Source organism: Amia ocellicauda, chromosome 4 (genome assembly GCF_036373705.1).
Source record: "Amia ocellicauda isolate fAmiCal2 chromosome 4, fAmiCal2.hap1, whole genome shotgun sequence".
Taxonomy (NCBI): domain Eukaryota; kingdom Metazoa; phylum Chordata; class Actinopteri; order Amiiformes; family Amiidae; genus Amia; species Amia ocellicauda.
The window spans coordinates 20956732-20979105 of NC_089853.1; the positions used below are offsets into that span (position 1 = coordinate 20956732).

The 22374-nt window shown below is 38.8% G+C and overlaps 1 protein-coding gene across 3 annotated transcripts in view; it reads left to right on the plus strand.

Annotated features, from left to right (window-relative positions):
- Window positions 1-21043, plus strand: part of nedd4a (NEDD4 E3 ubiquitin protein ligase a) — a 39624-nt gene extending 18581 nt beyond the window's left edge. For 2 of the 3 annotated variants that reach the window (XM_066701342.1, XM_066701340.1), the window contains 24 exons: window positions 5608-5658; window positions 7138-7199; window positions 8245-8347; window positions 9605-9762; window positions 10014-10134; window positions 10744-10929; window positions 11301-11372; window positions 12529-12648; window positions 13086-13292; window positions 14047-14124; window positions 14335-14389; window positions 14492-14550; window positions 15021-15086; window positions 15767-15996; window positions 16381-16502; window positions 16609-16679; window positions 16888-16983; window positions 17318-17391; window positions 17662-17722; window positions 17972-18031; window positions 18145-18252; window positions 18728-18824; window positions 19033-19105; window positions 19223-21043. In XM_066701342.1, the coding sequence (XP_066557439.1) occupies window positions 5608-5658; window positions 7138-7199; window positions 8245-8347; window positions 9605-9762; window positions 10014-10134; window positions 10744-10929; window positions 11301-11372; window positions 12529-12648; window positions 13086-13292; window positions 14047-14124; window positions 14335-14389; window positions 14492-14550; window positions 15021-15086; window positions 15767-15996; window positions 16381-16502; window positions 16609-16679; window positions 16888-16983; window positions 17318-17391; window positions 17662-17722; window positions 17972-18031; window positions 18145-18252; window positions 18728-18824; window positions 19033-19105; window positions 19223-19325 (2433 nt within the window). In that variant the 3' untranslated portion in view covers window positions 19326-21043. The remainder of the gene's footprint in view (window positions 1-5607; window positions 5659-7137; window positions 7200-8244; window positions 8348-9604; window positions 9763-10013; window positions 10135-10743; window positions 10930-11300; window positions 11373-12528; window positions 12649-13085; window positions 13293-14046; window positions 14125-14334; window positions 14390-14491; window positions 14551-15020; window positions 15087-15766; window positions 15997-16380; window positions 16503-16608; window positions 16680-16887; window positions 16984-17317; window positions 17392-17661; window positions 17723-17971; window positions 18032-18144; window positions 18253-18727; window positions 18825-19032; window positions 19106-19222) is intronic. The other variant, XM_066701341.1, reaches the window with a different exon arrangement.
- Window positions 21044-22374: the final 1331 nt, after the last annotated feature.

Below are 22374 nucleotides of genomic sequence, written 5' to 3' on the forward strand. Positions count from 1 at the left end.
TTGAGTAAAATTATTACAACTGGCATTATCACTTGAGGTTTGTTGCTATTAATTTTCCACCAATTTCACACTTTTAGGAGGAAACTGTTTTTATGCATTTCCTAAATGTTTTCTCAGCACAATCTATCAAGGAAATATTACACAATTGACACATGGTTGACACATTGATGCCATTAAAAATATAAACTTGTATTGTTTCAAAATTATACAAAGTGTTAAATGTATCCTATGGGGGGAAAAAACATTTATACATGCACATGGTGTGTGTGATCATTATTTTTTATTTTTTATATATATATATATATATATATATATATATATGTATGTATGCATGTATAATATACATACATACATATATATACATATATATACATACATATATAATGTATGTATGTATGTATATGTATGTATATATGTATATGTATGTATGTGTGTGTGTGTATATATGTGTATATATATATATATATATAATAATGTATGTATGTATGTATAATGATCACACATACAGACCCCAGTGTATTAAATTGCTTCACTACATTGACCAGAGAATGTGTGACATACCACCAAGCTCAAAACGAGACTGACTTAAAACACATTATCTTGTAGCCTGGCCCTATGCATCAGGCAGATGACTTGTATTTATCCTATTTAGTTAGTGCACACATTGAAAGTTCTGGACAATTCCTCAATGATGGAGGAAGCCTTTTTAAATATGACCGGGCCCAGTACATAACAGCTTATGCCTCACATTTGAGTCTTAAATGCCTTTTATTTTTTATTTTCTTCCCCCCACAAAGCAGCTCTCCGTAATGTTGAAAATCTTGATCTCTATGTGCTACACAGGTCATTAGCTCTTAACTCTTAGATCTATAAACATTTGGCTTGGGATTCTGATTACAAAGCATTCTGATTTTCTGATAGCCATCCAGAACAAATCACCTTGGCTTTATGTGGTGGCTTGATTTTGGTCTTTAGAACAGAGGGCTCCGACTAATTGGAAACTTCTGTCTCTTATAAGGGACACAGTTCTTATCAGTTCCTTTTTTTTTATCATGCAGACATTGACATTTTATTTATTTTATTTATTTAAGTCAACAATTTAAATGTTGTATCTGTTTTTAACAAACACCATATTTTTCTGAGTCTACACACAACACCTCCAGTAATCCATTTGCTCCTGATCCATTTCAGATTGTATGTGATGCATGATCTAATTTTTGCCAGTATCGGGTGCTGGGTGTTTTCGTTCTTAATCTGATTGAGTACATTTGCAAAGGCAGACATGCACAATTCCAGTATTGGTTTTCTGCTTCATCCATCCGATGGGCCCACAATGGCCTGAACAGCATGAACAGGATTGAACTATTCATTAATGGAGTCTCTTCATCATTAGCTTAAGTCAATAAGTCTGACTTGACTTGCAAGTATCACATTAATGCTACAACCTGTCACCGATCAGTATTTCACATAATCCTCAAGGTCTCTTTTTCCTTAATATTTAAAAGACTGCTGAATTTCCGAAGTGCCTATTTTTAGCCTTCCTTTCAATGTTTTTATTTATAAAAAACAAAACTGGATATGTAGACTGCTGTATCTATTTTGATCCTGAAACCCTATGTATAGTTATTCAAGAAATCTAGAAGATTAAGTTACTGCAATGTCATTATATATATATATATATATATATATATATATATATATATACACTCACCTAAAGGATTATTAGGAACACCTGTTCAATTTCTCATTAATGCAATTATCTAACCAACCAATCACATGGCAGTTGCTTCAATGCATTTAGGGGTGTGGTCCTGGTCAAGACAATCTCCTGAACTCCAAACTGAATGTCTGAATGGGAAAGAAAGGTGATTTAAGCAATTTTGAGCGTGGCATGGTTGTTGGTGCCAGACGGGCCGGTCTGAGTATTTCACAATCTGCTCAGTTACTGGGATTTTCACGCACAACCATTTCTAGGGTTTACAAAGAATGGTGTGAAAAGGGAAAAACATCCAGTATGCGGCAGTCCTGTGGGCGAAAATGCCTTGTTGATGCTAGAGGTCAGAGGAGAATGGGCCGACTGATTCAAGCTGATAGAAGAGCAACTTTGACTGAAATAACCACTCGTTACAACCGAGGTATGCAGCAAAGCATTTGTGAAGCCACAACACGTACAACCTTGAGGCGGATGGGCTACAACAGCAGAAGACCCCACCGGGTACCACTCATCTCCACTACAAATAGGAAAAAGAGGATACAATTTGCACAAGCTCACCAAAATTGGACAGTTGAAGACAGGAAAAATGTTGCCTGGTCTGATGAGTCTCGATTTCTGTTGAGACATTCAGATGGTAGAGTCAGAATTTGGCGTAAACAGAATGAGAACATGGATCCATCATGCCTTGTTACCACTGTGCAGGCTGGTGGTGGTGGTGTAATGGTGTGGGGGATGTTTTCTTGGCACACTTTAGGCCCCTTAGTGCCAATTGGGCATCGTTTAAATGCCACGGCCTACCTGAGCATTGTTTCTGACCATGTCCATCCCTTTATGACCACCATGTACCCATCCTCTGATGGCTACTTCCAGCAGGATAATGCACCATGTCACAAAGGTCCAATCATTTCAAATTGGTTTCTTGAACATGACAATGAGTTCACTGTACTAAACTGGCCCCCACAGTCACCAGATCTCAACCCAATAGAGCATCTTTGGGATGTGGTGGAACGGGAGCTTCGTGCCCTGGATGTGCATCCCACAAATCTCCATCAAATGCAAGATGCTATCCTATCAATATGGGTCAACATTTCTAAAGAATGCTTTCAGCACCTTGTTGAATCGATGCCACGTAGAATTAAGGCAGTTCTGAAGGCGAAAGGGGGTCAAACACAGTATTAGTATGGTGTTCCTAATAATCCTTTAGGTGAGTGTATATATATATATATATATATATATATAATTTTTTTTTTTTTAAGATTTCAGATCAGCACAAATAAAGGTGACTTAGCATTGTGACCTTCTATAAACTGAAACTCTCTGCACCAGAGAGATCCTATGAAAACAGGAGTTCAGTGAGATTTGCACATCTTGGTTTGCTAACTTGTGATGGGACCATCTGTAACGTATCTAAAGTTACAGCAAAAGTGCACAGCTAAATAGTTTGAATCAAAGAAAACAAATTAACAACTTAATTATACATGTTAAAAGAAAACATTGACTTTTACAGCTGTTACATTACACTAGACACTTTTGATATTAGCCAGCCTTATCTTGTAGGCCAGAGATGAAAATGATTTGAATTGAGTACTGCTGATAATTACTCATTCCTGGCATTCAAAGCAAGTCTCTTCGTGGGTGATATCTGTGCTTGCCTGAGTAGTTTAAAAAGATATTCAACTGAACGGATGATCTTTCAACAAGAAAGATGACTAGATTTTATATGTTTGAGGTGCAGAGTATTTAGTATTTAAAAGTACATGCTAACCTTTGCAGATGTGTATGTAACCAGCTGAAAACGGTTAATAAAACAAAAACAAAACAACTTTCTTTAAATAAATACTCAAATAACAATATGGCCTATTTTGTCTGGTCTTTCTTCATGGTTCTGTTTTGAATAACAAAGCCTGTTTTGTGTTGGTGGTTGTGCATGAATGGTTTTACTGCTGCTGCAGAGTTTGAACCTCACATGTTTTTGGTAAATGTGATTTTGTTTTTAAAAAACACAAATGCCTCCATATAAAATTAATTGAAATAAAAAACACTGCCAACCTATGGTAATATCTTGTAGAAAACATCACTGTGGGAAGGTTTTTTTTATTTTACTTTATTTTTTAGTTGTAAAAGGAGAGAACAAGTACTAAATTGTGCCAAATAGCTTTCGGGGGGGGGGGGCAGTCTGTATTCTTGCTTTATTGTATTATTGTAAATATGTAGCTTAGCTTTCTGGAATTATTACTTCCTGAAAATTTAAACCTGATTAGTGAAGCGTTAATGTGGTTTACACCTAAATGTGGTTAAGCAGAAGCCTAGGATTTTTGCTATTTTCCCTGAAAAGTCAATAGCAGTAAATGTATTTTTGCAGTGCTCTGAACAACAAACATCGACACTGCCTTCAGCTTGACAAATTAGGCTGCACATACACAGTGTTCTGGCTGGGCTGTATTTGTTTTGGCCCCAGCACTGAGAGGACGCAGAGGTATACAGTAGTTGTACTAAATACATCTTTTCATTGCTGAAGTTTGGCTATTTAATGTATTCAAAATATTTATTTTACATTTTGTAATGTCCCCACACATATGGTAAAGCTTGCCCGGCACAGTGTTCGATGGAAAATTAAGCAATTTGCATCCATTGTAAGCTTCAATGTACTGGCTTGCTCCACTTCTGAATTTGACATACCCCAAGATAATTCAGCTTGTGGATTATTTTAACTTGTTCAGCACTGTCTCCAGTATAAAAGACGAGCACACTCTGATCATTTTTTAGCTTGCAGATAATAGAGATGGCATATATGATATTCCTAGAAGAAGGAGAAAATAAGAGAAATTCTGCAGTTGGCTGACTGAGCCATAAATACCTTCTTGCCCTCATTTCATACAAACTTCCCATAAAAGGTGTGCTGGGTAGGACATACTGTATAATAATTCAAGAGTAGCTATGATATAGAGAAATATAACTTTCATACTATCAATTTAAATGTTTATGCCAGCTTTAATTGCCAGCCCCATCTTCAGTTGAATGAAGAGATTCCGAGCAGAACTGAAAACTCGACTTAGCATCGTCCATGTACAATGAATAAATTGAGGCTGGGCAGCTGTCTTGGTGTACCACTATTGCACTTGGATTCACTGTGTATTTTCTGCATCAGGACATCCACGAGGCAGAAAGTGACTTTTACTTCCCAAAAGAGGGCTGCATGCACATTTACACAAAATAAAAAAATGTACTTTAAATAGTTGAAAGACTCCGTCAGCTCTACATACCATATTCCTCGGTGGCCTTCCTAAGACCTTAGGAAGAATCTGTGGATGGGGCTCTTTAACAAGAGTGTGGGGGAGAATCTTTTTGTCTTGGAACAGCTGACCCGCAGAAATCATTTTAAAGCTATTCGTAGGTTTTAGGGCGACAATAGTGCTAGATTTGACAGCAATGTAGACAGCCTCGCTTGGAGAACCACTGGACTGGTCTAGGAGCACATACAGCTCTGGAAAAAATTAAGAGACCACTTAACATTGATTTCTGAACTTGGAGTGGTCTCTTAATTTTTTCCAGAGCTGTAGCTTTAATTGACCTCCAGGAGGAAGCAGTTACTGAGCAGACTGTCTGCGAATGTTCAGAGCAATACATTGAGCTTCAGTGATGTCAAAAGTAAGCTACTGTGCTGTACCTGGCCTAAATACTAAAGAGGCCACCTGTAAAGCTATGTGTGTCACATTGTACCGCTTCTCACTGCACCTGTGAGAATAAGTGCACACAATCTGTTCTAGGACTCCGGTTTGCAGCCATGCTTTTCCCCTCAGCATAGGGTCCTTACCTCCTTGGGGCATTAAACCTCTGCTTGTGTACAAGGTGACATGGAAACTGAACTGCTATGCCTTTGTATTGCTTTTCAGACACGGGATGATTTCCTGGGACAGGTGGATGTTCCTTTGTACCAGATACCTGTAAGTTTTCAAAATAATAAACAAAACAACTCGCCAAAATTTCACGTGACATTTCTCAATTTGCTACAGTTGGGTTGAACATTGGATTATTTGTGTCGCATTTAGAAATTTTATTTTATAGTGAACATTTATTTAATGATTTATTATTATTTTAAGTGTTGATAAAATGTAATTTGATTTGCATTTTAATATTAAAAACAATAGGTATGCAAGCAAGCCCACATACTGTAACAGCCTATTATTTGGCAGTTTGGTCACACTGCTATGTAACAGGATATAATTTAGTATTTTTAAATGGTATGATTAGGATATACGTTTGTTATTTTTTGGTCATTAAGTTCTGAACACTAAGCTTCCTTTGATTTATTTTGACAACATCCATATTTTTACTTGAACAGTGAACATGCTTTACTGAAGGTTTGCATGATGTAACATTTTATTGTTAGCTTCCGTTATTCCCATTTCAAATATGCGTGTTTGTGTGTATGTGTGTGTATATATGTATATATATTTATATATGTATATATATGTGTATATGTGTATATATATATATATATATATATGTATATATATGTGTATATATATATATGTATATATATATGTATATATATAATGTGTGTAATATCATCTCCGTCGGCCCATATTGATCCACTGCTGCATGAAGGCCTTCCCAAGGTGTTTCCACTTGTTTCTGTTTACAGCTTGTCTTTTCCATGTCATGGCTGCAGAGTTCATGATTTAATCTTTTATGTGGTCATCTTCTAGTTTTTTTTTTTTCTTCATTTTTTGGGATCCCTTCAATAGCTACCTTTTGTTCCTTTTGTCTGTTCTTGCCATGTGTCCAGCACATTGCCATTTCAACATTTTCACTGTTTCGATGATGTCACATTTTTGTTTGTCATTGGATCCATTTGTTTATTTTTCCATCTCTTCTTGTTATTCCAAACATACATCTTTCCATGCTCCTTTGTGTATTCCACAGTTTCTGTAATACATTTTAAACGTATATCCCAAGTGGAAATATCTGTGGGGGGCTTCATCCATCAGTGGATCAATCAAGGCTGATTATGTATGTATGAATGAATGAATGCATATACTAATATATTTAAAATCCAATCCAGATATTGATTTTCACAGTTTTTATTTCTATCCAACATGTTTTTATTTCAAAACAATACACTGATCGCACAGTCTTTGCATGGACACATATCCAATATCAGGCCTCTTATCAAGTGTTTCTCTTCCACACTACAGTTTACACTGGGGCAAAGGAAACACTCTTTCATTAAATGGTATTCGTTTACTGTACAGTGTTATAAATATTATAAATGGTGATCATCCTACATACTGCTTTTTGCATAGCAGCTCTGCACAATCTTTGACCATTCTTACAATATACTCATCTGTTTTATAATATTTTAACATGAGAACCATCATTTAAAAGTATTGTTTTAAATGTTTTTGTTCAATTTGTTTCAGACAGAAAATCCTAACATTGAAAGGCCATACACATTTAAGGATTTTCTTCTTCATCCAAGAAGGTTTGCTATTCAGATTTTATATTGATATTGCTATTTTGTTTCCTTCCTTTGCTGGCTTTTATATGCAGCATCTTTCATTTTTCAGTGCTTTTGGGAGACATTTATTCATGAAGGGGAAGGGTGTGGCGGGAGGGGGGGTGGTTTGTATCTGACCGCCAAGGTATGAGGTGTAAGAACTGCCAAATGTGTGGGTAGATTTCTTACTGAACTGTATGTTCTAATTTATTTACCACATAATGTATTAAGCTTAGCATCTGTGATTTCTGCTCACAAAAATACCCCTTACTGTGACTATTCACCATGGATTACATTTGCGATCTGCATTTTTCTAATTGTAGTACTATTTCAAATGTAATACATTTTATTAGGTTATTTGCATTTGATTACATCTTCCTCACCATAAAAACTGCAATCTGCAGCAGTGTATATCAAAAAAAGAGCTGGCGTTATTCACTTGGCTGGATTCTTCTTTTTATTACATTGTAGACTCTTTTAAGTGTACTTATTAATCTGTTCAATTTATGAGGCAGAGAAGTTGTGTATGTAATGCCAGCAAAGGTAAACTCGTTGAACTGCTCTAAACATAAGCTGGAATTATGACAAAGGAACTGACAAAGCAAAGACTAAACCTATCTGTTTATTGTTAACTACTGTGGACAACATCCAACTGGGCTTAGGGATTTGTATTTGTATATACAAATTCCTGTCTAACTTTTTGACTTGGGAGTAGTGCTCCGGAGATTTTTTTTTTTTTTTTTTTTGTAATTCGTAGTTTTGCTAATTATCGGAGTTACTATAAAAGATATGAGTGCGTACTCTGGAGTTTGTGAAGTCCCGAAACCACAAGCTAAAATGCCTTTTAATTTTGATGTGGACCAGGACATTTTTGGAAATTGTACTAGAACCAGATTTTCCTTTTGTGTTTTGTCCCAACTACATTTTATCCATTAGCTCAATATAAACTTGGTATGTTGGGCTGCTTGCAAACTATTTGCTTATGAAAGGAACTTTTGTTGATCTCTTGCTGTTTGTTCTTTTTCTAAAGCCACAAGTCCCGAGTCAAAGGACACCTTAGACTTAAGATGACCTACTTACCAAAAAACAACAGCTCAGAAGAGGACAACTCAGAGCCGACTGAAGAATTAGATGTGAGATCAATACATCATATCTTATCATGTATTGCACACAACATTCACTTCAGTGTTTTATCTGTTCATTGACCTACCAACACTGTGTTTCACAATGTGACTTCCGTATTTCTTAGGAAGGAACTACAAGACCGTTAATGATATTAAATCACCTTCATATGCTGTAGACAATATGACATGTGTGGCTGATGTAATATCATGAAAGGTCTTGTGGCTGCTTTCCCAAGAAATTTAACTGATCCCTTAACATATCCGCTGTATTAGATGAGTTGAAATTCCATGCTGTTGTGTTAGTTTTTTCACATGAGGATATTCCAGTTTAGATGATTTATAAGCATGCTTAAGACCAAATTAAAACAGACTGAAATGTCCTGTTTTTCCTGTCTGGCAGTGGGCGTTTCCCATACGCATATTCTGCACGTCGGTCTTGTAATCCTTCTTCTGCTAGGGGCCAGTTTGAGATATTTATAAATCATCCATACCTTAGATTCAGAATACATGAAAAGAATATCTGGTATCTTGTAAGGTGTCTGTTAATTTAGTGATTCATATTTACAGATGTACGTAAAATCAGTATCTGTTTGATGTTGGCATCAGTGTGTCTGAAGGAGAAATCGGGTGTCGTAGGTATGGGCGATTTATAAAAAAAAAATTACGTATCGCAGATGATGTGATGACGTGCAAAAATTATTGGTGTGCACCCGGGGAGGGGGTAAAGCTTTTTCTGTCAAATACACTAATTGAGATGTGTAATTATGGTCGTCCATTTGCAAGTGCTTCGTGAATAAAGTGTTATTCTATGTTTGACTCCTTGTAGCCTATTAAACAGGGAAATACATTTGAGCATTTTTTTCTATCATAGTCATCTTATTTTTTATCATTGTAGGGTAGGTTTGTAAAATTATTTACTATTTGTATGTAATGAAGGAATGATCTTGACTGTGTGTGTCATGTAATGTAATACTACAGTGACCTACACTAAGTAAATCAATAATTGTAGTTTCCATGTTAAAACTCATGAACACTTTGATTTTCTGTCTTAATAATAACTACATTTCCTTATGTGCTCATTATTTACTGGTGGAAAGTGCTTGGGTTGCAAGATATCTTTTGCAGCTTATTTCTTGATGAGCATGCAAGTCTAAAAGAAAGTGCAGGAAATTTATTTTAATAAAGATACACCGCATTAGTAAATATTTACAGATGTTGCAGTGGTATTGAACATGTTTGCTGGGTTGTTTTGTTTCCTGTTTCCAGCCTGGCTGGGAGTTCTTGGACCAGCAGGACATGGCAGGCTCCCACCACCAGCTCCCTGCACTGCCCCCTGGCTGGGAGGAGAGGCAGGACAACCTAGGCAGGACCTACTACGTCAACCACGAAACCAGGACAACTCAGTGGCACAGGCCTACCATTCAGTACGTCTCTCTTTGCATTTTAGACCTATGTATGTCACTGGAAACTAGTGTGAAAAACTGTCAGCAATATAAATCTGGAATGGTGGGGGGGCTTTGCTTATGCAAAAACCAATTGCTTGTGTTGCAAGCAAATTGAATTAACCCGGCAGGGGGGAGAGTTCATTGCTACGGTTGTGTGTTGACGAGTGACTTTCACACCTGAAAGAGTTTCTGAATGACTTACATTTCTTCTTTTCCCACCACCATCTCAGGGACAGCCAGGCTGAAGCAGAACAGAGGCAGAACATCCACATGGAGGCCCAACACGCTTTCACCACACGCCGACAGATCAACGACCACGGCGAGGGCCAAGACCGCAGGGAGTCTCCTGACGTAAGAGCTCTATGGTCACTGAGTGATGAGTAACTGATCCCACAAATCAGCCAGCATTGGATTCCTTATTTGTTAGGCCTCATCCTGCGTCAGCCAATATTAGTATCGCTCACCTGTGAAAAATGTTTCACTGAACACACCAGACTTGGTGTGGATAGGGTTTCCTGCCGAAAGGCTATTTGTATGTCAATGTCTGACTCAAATGGAGTACTGTGGATGCCAGACATGGGGCTAAGTGCAGTTAAATGCAAATTCAAACAATGTCACATAATGTGAAATGTGAACAAGTGGAAGTGGGATATCTTTACTAATACCAATACTAGAGGCAAATGCAAAGTTGTGACCTTTACCAAACACATTTCAAAAGCTTTCCCACACAGCAGACCTGAGTGTACACATGCTATACGTGATTCCAGGTATTAAAACAGACGCTGCTTGAAAGGAACCACAAGGGTGACCTTCAACTACAAGGCTGGGTGTTATTTTCCAGAACCTTGCAACCCTTTCTATAAGGAGTATCAAGTCGTAAAAGCTGCCGTTTATTCTTTATTTCCATTTGTGACCTCTGGCCCTTTATTTAATTTGTCAACCTTCTGACTGTTCTTCCAGAGCTGGGAGATTATAACGGAAGACGAGGCAACCATCTTTAACAACCACAGCCAGCGCTCCCCCCCGCTGCCCGACTCCCCCCTCGAGCACCCTTTCTGCGATGCCCAGGTCCACCTTGCAGAGGAATTGAGCCGCAGCCTGCAGACATCTGGGAGCATATCCAGCGACCGGCGCACCTCGCTCACGGTGCGTTCTCTTTTCCTTTAATTATTTACGGCGTGGGCTCTGGTTACAAGCACTTAAGAATCATCGTCTCCGTTTCCTGTAGAATTTGCCGGGGTGTTAAATTTGTCCGGGACAGAATAGGTAGAAGGGGGGTTGGAAAAAAAAAAAAAAAAAAAAGTGTCTCGGGTTTCCAAAGGTTTGGACCTGAAATAGAAATTAAAGTCCTTCACAGAAGAGCCTTTCTTTATGTTCAAATGCTTTATTGTTGCATTCTGTAAAACAAAATTAAAACAATTGATATAAGTATGTACATTTTTGTGCAGTCTGTTTTAGTTATTTAATATGACTTTGGTTCTGTGTTGGTGTTACCCCTCTGTTTTCCTTCCCATTAGCCTCAGAGCCACTCCAGTAGAAGAGGAAGTACTCAGACCCTTAGTGCGGAGGAGCACCCCACACACCCTGTGGTGCGTACAAAGCATCGATTTTTTGTTTTTCCCCTACTAGTTGTCTGCCAGTTCATGTTAATTTTTAGATGCGTGGTAAATATCGTCAAGCTACACAGAATGATGATGCCAACTTTGGCCAATATTGTTATGTTTATTTTTCTTCACAAACTTTCAGAAACATTACCACCTTCGTCTGGTTTATTTGCATGCTGGCTTGTTCAGTAGAATAATCTGATTATAATCAATTTTTGGAAGTCCCCCATGCGCTACCTTTCCAAAACAAGAATGTAGTCTTCCTTCCGCCAGTAAGTGGGTTACACTAGAGGTCATGTAGAAGACTAACCTTTGTGGAGGGCACCAGTATGCATATATTTTGGACAACAGTATTACTGTCAGTGTAAATAGTTTTTCCACATTCAGTGGCCAGTCTATTCTGGCTAGTCCCATATTCTACCTCTAAGACAACCTGGAAAGGTGAATTGGGAAGAGACTGTTTGAAGTGCCACATCCACAGACTGTCCTGTGGGAGGTTGTGGGGGTGGAACAGTATTTCCCTGGCCATCTATCACACTAACGGCATCAGTAATTTAGGCCCAGGATTAACCTACATCCTGTTAAACCCATTGTGAGCAGCTGTCTTTTGTGTTCTGTTTGTGGAAATATACTGAATATTGTTGCATGATGTTTCTGAGCTTCTTGTATCACCTGCTTTGGAGCCAAGTCTTTTTTTTTTTTTTTTTTTTTAATTATTATTTTTTAAATTCTACTTTATTTATGTAAATCGTGCTGAAACAAAGCAGCCTCAATCAGTCACTTAATGTAAAATCTAAGTAGCCTTTGTCTCAATAATTCAGCTCATGAATCTCCCTTTGGAATGCAGGTATAATGTTAGTGTACCATAAGTTACGTATTTAAGATTTAATGATTTACGCTGCTTCAGGTTGCTTTGTGCTTTTTATTGCTCATCAGGCAATAAAAAATTGAAGTAATTACAAATTAAAAAATCCAGATTTGCTAATATAAATTGAATTATGAGATGACCCTTCTTTTGAAAAGCAGCATGCATTACATTAGATGCATGCACGAAAAGTCTCCTGCCTTATTTTTTATTTTATTATTATTATTATTATTATTATCATTATCATTTTAAACAATTTTTCTTCATGGTGAATAGCTAATACCAACATCAGCAGGGCTGCCACCAGGCTGGGAGGAAAAACAGGACAGTAAAGGAAGAATGTACTATGTAAATCATAACAGCAGAACCACCACATGGACTCGCCCAGTTATTCAGGTAGCCTTCAATTTGGAATTTTAACACACTGATGCCACACAGTACTGGGTAGGGCACATCTTGCAGAAGTAGCTATGAGATATATAGATTTAGAGATTTAGAGAGAATATGGATAGATATAATCTATATTAATAGAAGTAGCCATAGGTAAGGGAATGTGGGTTTATGATCATATCCAGTATGGCAGGGTGTTTCAGCTTGGTCTTTTCCACTGTTGGGAGCATGCATGCAAACTGCTTGGGCATTTTTTAAATCCCTTCCTTGAATTAAAAAAAAATAGTGATTAAATCTACCTGACATATTTGCCTGTGTGTTTGTATGTTTTTGACTGTGTAGAATGACATGCACTTTCACAACTGTCCCTTTTTTATATATATAAGTTTTCATCCACTTAAAACAAAACTAAATTTGTGTGTGTGGTGGGCGGGGGGTTATAGACCACTACCGAAGCAGTACAAGCAGCAGTGTCTCCAAGTCCAGCCGTATCCCAGCCCCCGCTGCCTTCTCCAGATGCCTCCCCTCAGCACACCCCCTCTCCAAAGCCTCTGTATGAGACAGGGTTCCTGCCAGCAGGCTGGGAGATCCGCAGTGCGCCCAACGGCCGACCCTTCTTCATTGATCACAACACCAAAACCACCACCTGGGTGAGCAGCTTTTAAGCCTAGAGCAAAGCACTTCCGTTTCACCAAAAGAGATCGCCTATAAAAAGCGATGAATTGGATCCATTGGTCAATCGTATATTGCCATGTAAAAAAACAAAAAATATATACAGTTAGGTCCATAAATATTTGGACAGTGACACAATTGTCATCATTTTGGCTGAAAGGAAACAAAACTTTAAGTGTAGACTGTCATCTTTAATTTGAAGGTAGTTACATCCAAATTGTGTGAACGGTGTAGGAATTACACCCATTTGTATATTTGTTCCCCCCAATTTTAGGGGCTCAAATGTATTTGGACAAACTAACAATCATTAATTAAATTGTGAGTTTCAATACTTGGTTTGCAAATCCTTTGCAGTCAATGAAGTCTGGAACCCATAGACATCACCAGATGCTGGGTTTCTTCCCTGGTGATGCTCTGCAGGCCTGTACTGCAGCTGTCTTTAGTTCCTGCTTGTTCTTGGGGCATGGGTCTACACTTAAAGAACATCTTGATTGTTTCCTTTCAAATCCGTTGTGGTGGCGTACAGAGCCACAATGATGACAATTATATCACTTTCCAAATATTTATGGACCTAACTGTATATATGTGTGTGCGTGACACTGTCTTGAGGGATCTTCTTATCCTCATTTGATGATCATTTGAATGCCTCTCCTCCGTGTGGATGAATTGCTGCAGTGTTTGTATTTATTTATTGTTTTTCCCCTCCTTCTCTTTTACTCCTCAACTTAACAGGAAGATCCTAGGCTGAAGATCCCTGTCCAGATGAGGAGAAAGCCATCCCTGGACCCCACTGATCTTGGGCCGCTCCCAGTACGTTCCTCACTTTACTCGCACTCGCACTCGCACCCAACGGGAAATTGTATGCTTTCCACAGCAAAACATTGAATGGATGAATTAACGCACTGTTTATCATATTAATATATGATAAGCAATTCAGAACATTGCTTACATTTCCCAACAATGGGCCTTCTCTCTGCATTATTTAAAGGGAGTAACTGTTTTGCTTTTTCCTTTTGATAGCCTGGATGGGAGGAGAGAGTCCACACTGACGGCAGAGTTTTCTACATCGATCACAGTATGTATATCATGTTGTCATACACTAGCGATACCAGCTGGACTTAAATTTAATATATTTGTATTATTGCTTTTTATATTGTTTTGTTTTGTACATCTTTAGACACCAAGACAACACAATGGGAGGATCCCAGATTGCAGAACTCAGCCATTACCGGACCTGTAAGTCTTGTTCAGTTTAGTATGTAATTTAGTATTATTTCCGTTGGAAGCCAGGCAGTGCTTGGGTTTTGTTTAATGTGTGGAGACCTTGCAGTTATGTACGATAAGCCTGCAGTAAGGGGTGAATACTTTTTGCCATAATACACTTGAGAGAAAATTTAAATGCATCTGATCAGTGCAACACGTTAGTTTTCCATTAGTTCAATGAGTGCGGTTGAAGCACTGAGAGAGAGAACCACATGTTTTCTTAGAGAACCACAAGCGGATTTACCACGGAGACCAATCTGAACTTCATATTTAGGAAATGGAAAAACATTTTCCCAGAGTGATCAATAGGATTTGTGTCGAGCACAGTCCTGATCTATCTTAATTTGTTCCCTGAGCTCTGTCTTGTAGGTGCAGGTTGGTGTATAGTAGAGAAACGATATGAATTGTCTCTTGTGTGTTAATGATGACCGCTCTCTCCTCAGGCCGTGCCTTATTCCAGGGACTACAAACAGAAGTATGATTACTTCAGAAAAAAGCTGAAGAAACCGGTGAGCCATTAAATACAGCAACGCATTACAGAAGCGGTTTCATCCACACAATAGTAGCACTATTTACTCCCAGTTCATTTTATTCATTCACATTTTTAAGTGACGACTCTTAATGGCCTTTTGAAGAACCACTTTTGGGTCTAAAGCATTTATTCCGATTTGTAATATTCTCGCGACTTGCATGTGCTGCAGAGGCAATAAATCCTACGGTTTAGTCCGAAGGGCCGCAGAAAAGAGAGCATTTTTTATATGTTTTGACACTTTAATTCCTCTGTATTATTGCTGTGTCTTTGAAAGGCCTACATTAATTTGTGTGCATGGGTTTATTTGCGACTGCTAGTCCACCATAATCACACCGTGGCAGATTTTCCATTTCCTTGTGCTTGTGCTTCCACAATGGTGTTGTTATGAAAACGTATTACTAGGCAGTGTTTACCTTCCAGTGTCAAGCTCTGTAGTGCCAGAAACTTTCAGCAACTGACAGATAATGATATTTTCGTTTCACCTGTTTTCATCGCTCAGCAGCTCTGAGGCGAGGCCATTAATAAAGTAGACATAATTCCTTTCCTGGGCACAGTAAATAGATTGCGGACACTGTGCACCGATGCTCGTCAGAGAACTGCTGCTGGAAATGATCCTCTGCAGGTGCTCACCGCCCCCCGCTCTACTCTGACCTGCAGGCCGATATTCCCAACCGCTTCGAGATGAAGCTACGCCGCACCGCGGTCCTGGAGGACTCCTACAGGAGGATCCTGTCCGTCAAGAGAGCGGACTTCCTGAAAGCCCGGCTGTGGGTCGAGTTCGAGGGCGAGAAGGGTCTGGACTATGGTGGGGTAGCCAGGGAGTGGTTCTTCCTAATTTCCAAAGAGATGTTCAACCCCTACTACGGCCTATTTGAATACTCTGCTACGTAAGTGGCCTTGCGTCGCCTGTTGTATGGAAAGAAAAGCTTCCCAGCTGTAGTGTGATTGTCCAGTGTTCACTCCCACACACACACACGCTGTTCTCATTAACCTCCCGTCTCCTAGGTCATCTATAATGCATGCATCTGTATTGAAATTTGATGTGTGAGGCGATGTTAATTGTGAAATTTGTTAACCTTGGCTACATTTTGCTAAACATGTTCCAGACAGGGAAAATAAAAGCACAGAATGAATACTAAAGGACAAAACTGAGCAAAAAATATTTGTAGCGAATTTTTCATTTTAACAATTTACTCTGCACTCCTTGCTCTGTGTGTCGACAGTTTGGGTTAAATAAATAAATAAAATGTGGCCTTTTTCTTTTTCCCCAGTGACAACTATACATTGCAGATCAACCCCAACTCAGGACTGTGCAATGAGGATCACTTGTCTTACTTCAAGTTCATCGGTCGTGTTGCTGGAATGGCGGTTTATCACGGCAAGCTTCTTGATGGTAAGAAAGCTGCCCAGTTGAGGGGCAGTGTCAGGGGCTTGACTGCTGAGCAGTACCCGTGTATTTCTGTAAGGGAGGCTCATTAATTGTTCTTGCTCTTCCCCAGCCTTCTTCATTAGGCCTTTCTACAAGATGATGCTGCAGAAGCCCATAACCCTGCAGGACATGGAGTCAGTGGTCAGTGTGATCTGCATTGTGGTGCTCACCGGGTTGTATGTAAAATGCAGTTTCAGAACTGCGTCGCCAGCTCTTTTTTGGTCTGAAAAATTATACACCAAGAGTGCCGACTCTCACTTTCTTAATAATAGTAACTTGTGCAGTCGATGCACCTGCTGAACTTCACTAGAGACTCTAAATCCTTTTTTTTTTTTTTTTTACCTTTCAGGACAGCGAGTATTTCAATTCCCTGAAGTGGATTTTGGAGAACGATCCTACTGATTTGGATCTGAGGTTCACTATTGACGAGGAACTGTTTGGACAGGTGTGTTATCTGCTGTAGGGTTGCCAGGCTGTGCCCCAGTGTCTGTCCCTTTCCCTGCATGAATGCCCACTAGTACAGTCTGTACTATGTAATTCAGACTTCTGGAAGTTAATGGTGTATCGGGTCATTGACTGTCATGGGTGTTGAAACCATACTACTTTAATGGTCCAGTTGACCCAGTTCTTATCTTACGGTGCTGTTCTCTTGCAACACAGACCTGATCTTAAAAGCGGAGTGCTACCGTCCCTGTCTTTTTGTCGACTGCACCAGTTCTTTAATCTCAAGGAGCTTGTCTGTGGGCAGGAGTGACGCTGTTGCTGTTTTGTAATTGCAGACGCATCAGCATGAGCTGAAGCCGGGAGGAGCAGATGTCGTGGTTACGAACAAGAACAAGAAGGAGTACATTCAGTGCGTACAGAGGGTTCAGTCAGTCCTGCTGTCTCCCATTTCATGGGCCTCAAAACTAAGCGCCTCTTGACCAGAAAATGATATTAAGGATGGTTTTGTTGTATTTATTTTTCTCCCCTTACAAAATTGACCAATAAAACAAGTCCTAGGCCATGACATATATAGAGTTTGGTAATTAAAGGCCAGGATGTTTGTGTACTGCAGTGATGATATCACGTGTGTCCATTTGGCTTTTTAAGGATGTTAATTTTGTTTTTGTTTTCTTGGTAGTCTGGTGATACAGTGGAGATTTGTGAACAGAATCCTGAAACAGATGACTTCCTTCAAAGAGGTAAATAATTCAGTGCCTCCAAATCTCATTTGCATGCAGCCACTGAAATGAACATCAAATTAGGGCTATTGTGCTCAAGGTTCATGGTGATAAATAGGCTTCATTCTTATTTGTGATATTTTCCTGTATGCTGTTCCCTTTATGTAGAAAAAGTTTTTTTTATTTTAAATGGGGTCAACCATAATAAAATGAATACAAAAAAAATCTCTATGGTCATTTCTCACTGTCCCTCTTTTCTGTTTTTCTCAGGGATTTTATGAGTTGATACCTCAGGATCTCATCAAAATATTTGATGAAAATGAACTAGAGGTATGTTCTCTCAGCTGTCACTCAATTCTCGAGCATCCACAGGAACTGGCGTGAGTGCCCCGTTTGATGTCATCCCTTTTATTAATCTTGTATTGATGTTGTCGTCCACTCAGCTGTTGATGTGTGGTCTGGGCGATGTCGATGTGAACGACTGGAGAGAAAACACGAAGTACAAGAACTGTTACTGTGCAGCACAGCCGGTCATACAGTGGTTCTGGAAGGTAAACAATTTTTCTTGTTTCCTTGCACCTTGTGTTTTTTCTTTTAGTTTTTAAACCAGCCCTGCCCTCACCGCCTCTCTTACTCTATTTTACTTACTCTATTATGTTTTCAAGAACAATGGCACCAAACCACATTTAAGATTGACTTGCCAGCTCAGTCTCAAATTAAAACTACAGTACTTTGTGGTGGGTTTGAAAAATGACAAATAAAGAATCATTCATAGCTTAATATTAATTTGCCTCCCACTTTACTGAATTGATTTTTCTCCTGGGTTTGGTGAGACTGAAATAAATAAATTATAGATTGATAGATAAATAGATAGATAGCAATGACACGAGCACCGTGAAGCCGAAGTTGAATGTATCCGGTTTCAGCTTCGCTGTGTCCCTGGTGTTCAGCAGTAGGTATTGAGTGCCCAGATGACAGGCAGAGTGATGAGGCTGCAGGGCAGTGAATGCGTTTGCACTTTTGCAGACGGTGCTGCTGATGGATGCTGAGAAGAGGATCCGGTTGCTGCAGTTTGTGACGGGCACGTCCCGGGTGCCCATGAATGGGTTTGCCGAGCTGTATGGTAAGAGCTCCGCAGGTCCTCCATCTTTGATTTGTTAAGTCTTGTTTATTGTTGGTTTTTATTTGTAGGATGCAGAAATGGAAGGGAAACTGGACAGAGCAAATATGATACTGATCGGTCTGTCATTTTTACAATGCTGTATTCCCAGTGCTCTATATTTTCATATACATAAAATGAGTTTTTATTGTCTCTCTCTTGTATGAATCAGGATCCAATGGCCCCCAGTTATTTACTATTGAGCAGTGGGGAACCCCTGACAAACTGCCCAGGGCCCACACATGGTGAGTGTGTAGTCATTTATTATTATTATTAAACTGGTGTGGTGTAATAGTAGTAGTAGTAGTCGTCGTCGTCGTCATAGTAGTATGTAATAACATGTATTTATTTTAATAATCAAGCTTCAATCGCTTGGATCTTCCTCCATACGAGTCCTTTGAGGAGCTGAGGGAGAAGCTTCACATGGCCATAGAGAATGCACAAGGGTTTGATGGAGTTGATTAAGAGGAGTCCAGTCAGTGTCCAGGAGAACTCCTCTACAGACTACAGCACGGTCATCTCTGGCCTCGAGGCTCCCCAGAACACACCGCTGGATGCCCCCACTCAGGGCTAGGCAACACCAGGGACGACAGGCTGCGGCGCTTCACCCTGAGAGACTTCAAGGAATTGATTTTAACAACCTGTGGCTTATTCCTTTCTCTTCACATCATAATTGCGGTTTTAGTTGCCAGTGCAAACCAGAATGTTTCCAGAAGTTTACAAAACACGTCGCTGTGTACAGTAATCAAACAAGGGAGCGAATGGCTTGTCTTACACTTGCCACAATTTTGTTCTGTTTGCTCATTTATTGTGTTCATCGTGCCCAAAGCCATTATCACATTCACTCGCGTCACATGAAATGCACCTCCGTATGACACAGTGTTGTTGTTTTTCTGTTACATGCCTTTCAGCGCATGCTAGACAGTGCCCTTTACACTGATGACATTTCCTCATGCTGGCTATAATAGTGGAAATGAGCAGGGAAACAATGCAACCAGAGAATGTCAACATTCTGCATATTTACTCAATAGCCTGTCGCCTCCTGGCAATATGAATGTCAAGGACTGTACCACAGGTGCCGTCTCGCAGCCCTGGCTGTAGCGCTCTGCTGTTATTGACTCGGACCCCTTGTGGCGCATATGGCCACACGCTTTTCTCCAAACCTCTCTGGCATTTAAAGTATGTAAGGAAAAAGTTGTCCCATTGATAGTATCTGCTCGGTAATGCAACCCCCCGTTCCTGAGATTTGGACTAACCAGGACATTCCACTGAGGCCCATCAGAAAACTATTGGTTTAAGAAACCAACACATTCACAAATACATGACTGTTTCATATTTGTATAAAAACAATGAATTCAATCCTGCATTATCTACAATGCACAATCACTTTTTTCCTTCGGAGTAGCAAGTGTTGATTTCTAATTAAATCAAATTCCTTTCTTCAAACATTATTTCCCCTCCTCTCTGTTCATTAACATTTACATTTTTCTTATCCCACTTCATGGTTCTCAAATATCTTTTGAATGATTCACAATGAAGCTATACATTTACAGTGTCTTGTATGTTTACAAAACAAAACTTAATTTCATTTTCTTTTGTAAACTTTTTTAAAAGTTCCTTTTAGCATTAAGATGAGCACTTTTATGTTGCTGTTATAAGTTTGTACATTCTGATGTCTTAAAATTAATCTGTAGAATTCTTTATTTTGCATTTTACTAATCCTTAATCCTTGCAGAACAGATTTGTAAAGTTTAATTTATAGTTAAGCTGTTTTTAAGTAATGTATATTTGACTGTTGAGTACATGTTTACATGTAAACATTGCTGAATATAAGCACATATTCTTCATTGGTAATTAACCAGACAGACTGTTGAATAACAATGCCTTCATTATGTGTAATATATATATACATATATATTATAGTGCTTTGGTAATCAATTCTAATGTATTAAAACAATCTTCTTAATTCTGCGAGTATTAAGAAGAAATATCACTAAGTGTTACAAAAAGTGTAAATATCACAATGTTTATTACCGTGAAAACATGTAATTCATTTTTGTAAAAATAAATAAAAATGGAATCTTCATGTATTCCATTACCTTGTATAAACACATTTTAAAACTGCATGCCTATTTAAAAGGTGGCATAATTTGGGGAATTAATAAATTTAAAAATTATGAAAATGACTGCTTTAATTCTCATCCCAAAACTGTACTGTGCGTCCCAGCATTTTAAGCCATAGGGTGAATAATGGCATTGGTCTATGGTGCCAAAAATGAAACTATTTCTGTTAGTGATGGCAGTATTACTGGTCTTATTCAGATTCTTATGTAAATGGAAGGGGTCTGCAACCCTTGTCTTTTTTACTCACTAGGTCTATAAGTGTTATTGATCATTTTAAACTATCAATGATTCTAGAGCTGGAAATCATGTCAATTTGGCCTCTCTGTCCAGTTAAAACAAGTCATCCAGGGGAGAGGTGGGCCTGCCAACTGTAATGTAACCTGACAGCGATGCCTGCGACTCACCACTTGGTGGCGATGTTTCATAAGCGTCCTGCCCTGCTGGTGGCAACCCAAGTGCGGACATGTCTCTATTTCTAGAAGAAATAATAGATTTGCCTCATATTGCTGATACAGTTCCTGCGTCACCTGACCTCTGTGTTTAGTTTCAATAACATTTAGCTGTTTCACAAGGTTGATCTACACAGAATGCACTGTCTAGGTGTTTATTTTATTTTATTTTATTTTATTGATATTACCATCATTTATGTAGTCTTCGCTTTATTATGGCATACCTGCAGTGCCTGGGACAATCCACATGGTGGCAACACATTACATTAGTTTAAGGAATATGAGTTTTCTTATTTAATCAATTAAATCCACGCATAAACCCTTCACAGTGAATGCAGTTTGATGACCATGGTTATAGAATGGTACCAAGAAAACAAAAGCTTGTATTTCAGTCAAACACAATATGCATCCTTATGTTCAATTGTATTAAATAGCCCCTGTATTTTCAGGATGTGAGTCTTGTTAGTAAAGACTGCTGCAGTTTCTGGCTTTGATATTTTACCAGTGTGCTTGGAAAATGCAATCAGGAAAAGAAGAAACTTCAACTTTTGTCACTTTTGCTTAAAAACCAATATCGTCAGGAACAATATTATTTAATATAATATTTACTAATATTTTGTAAAATTCTTTGTGTGTCATGCATCACCTCTAGAGACATTGTGAACATGATAGCATTGTTGTCCACAATTAACATCCATACTAAGTTAAATGCCATAATGATCATGTTATTTAATAAAAGTATTAATGGCATGCTTCATTAACTCTGTGACGCTGTGACGTCACGGCCACTGCGCACACCGTGTGACCGCAAATTAACCTTTTTACTGCACAATTTTACAACAAACCCAAACATCTTAAAACAGCGTCACCCGAAATAAAACTAGGCCATCTCAAGTCCCCACGAATGTGTCGGAAGGGCCTAACGCACTCTGTGTGTGTGT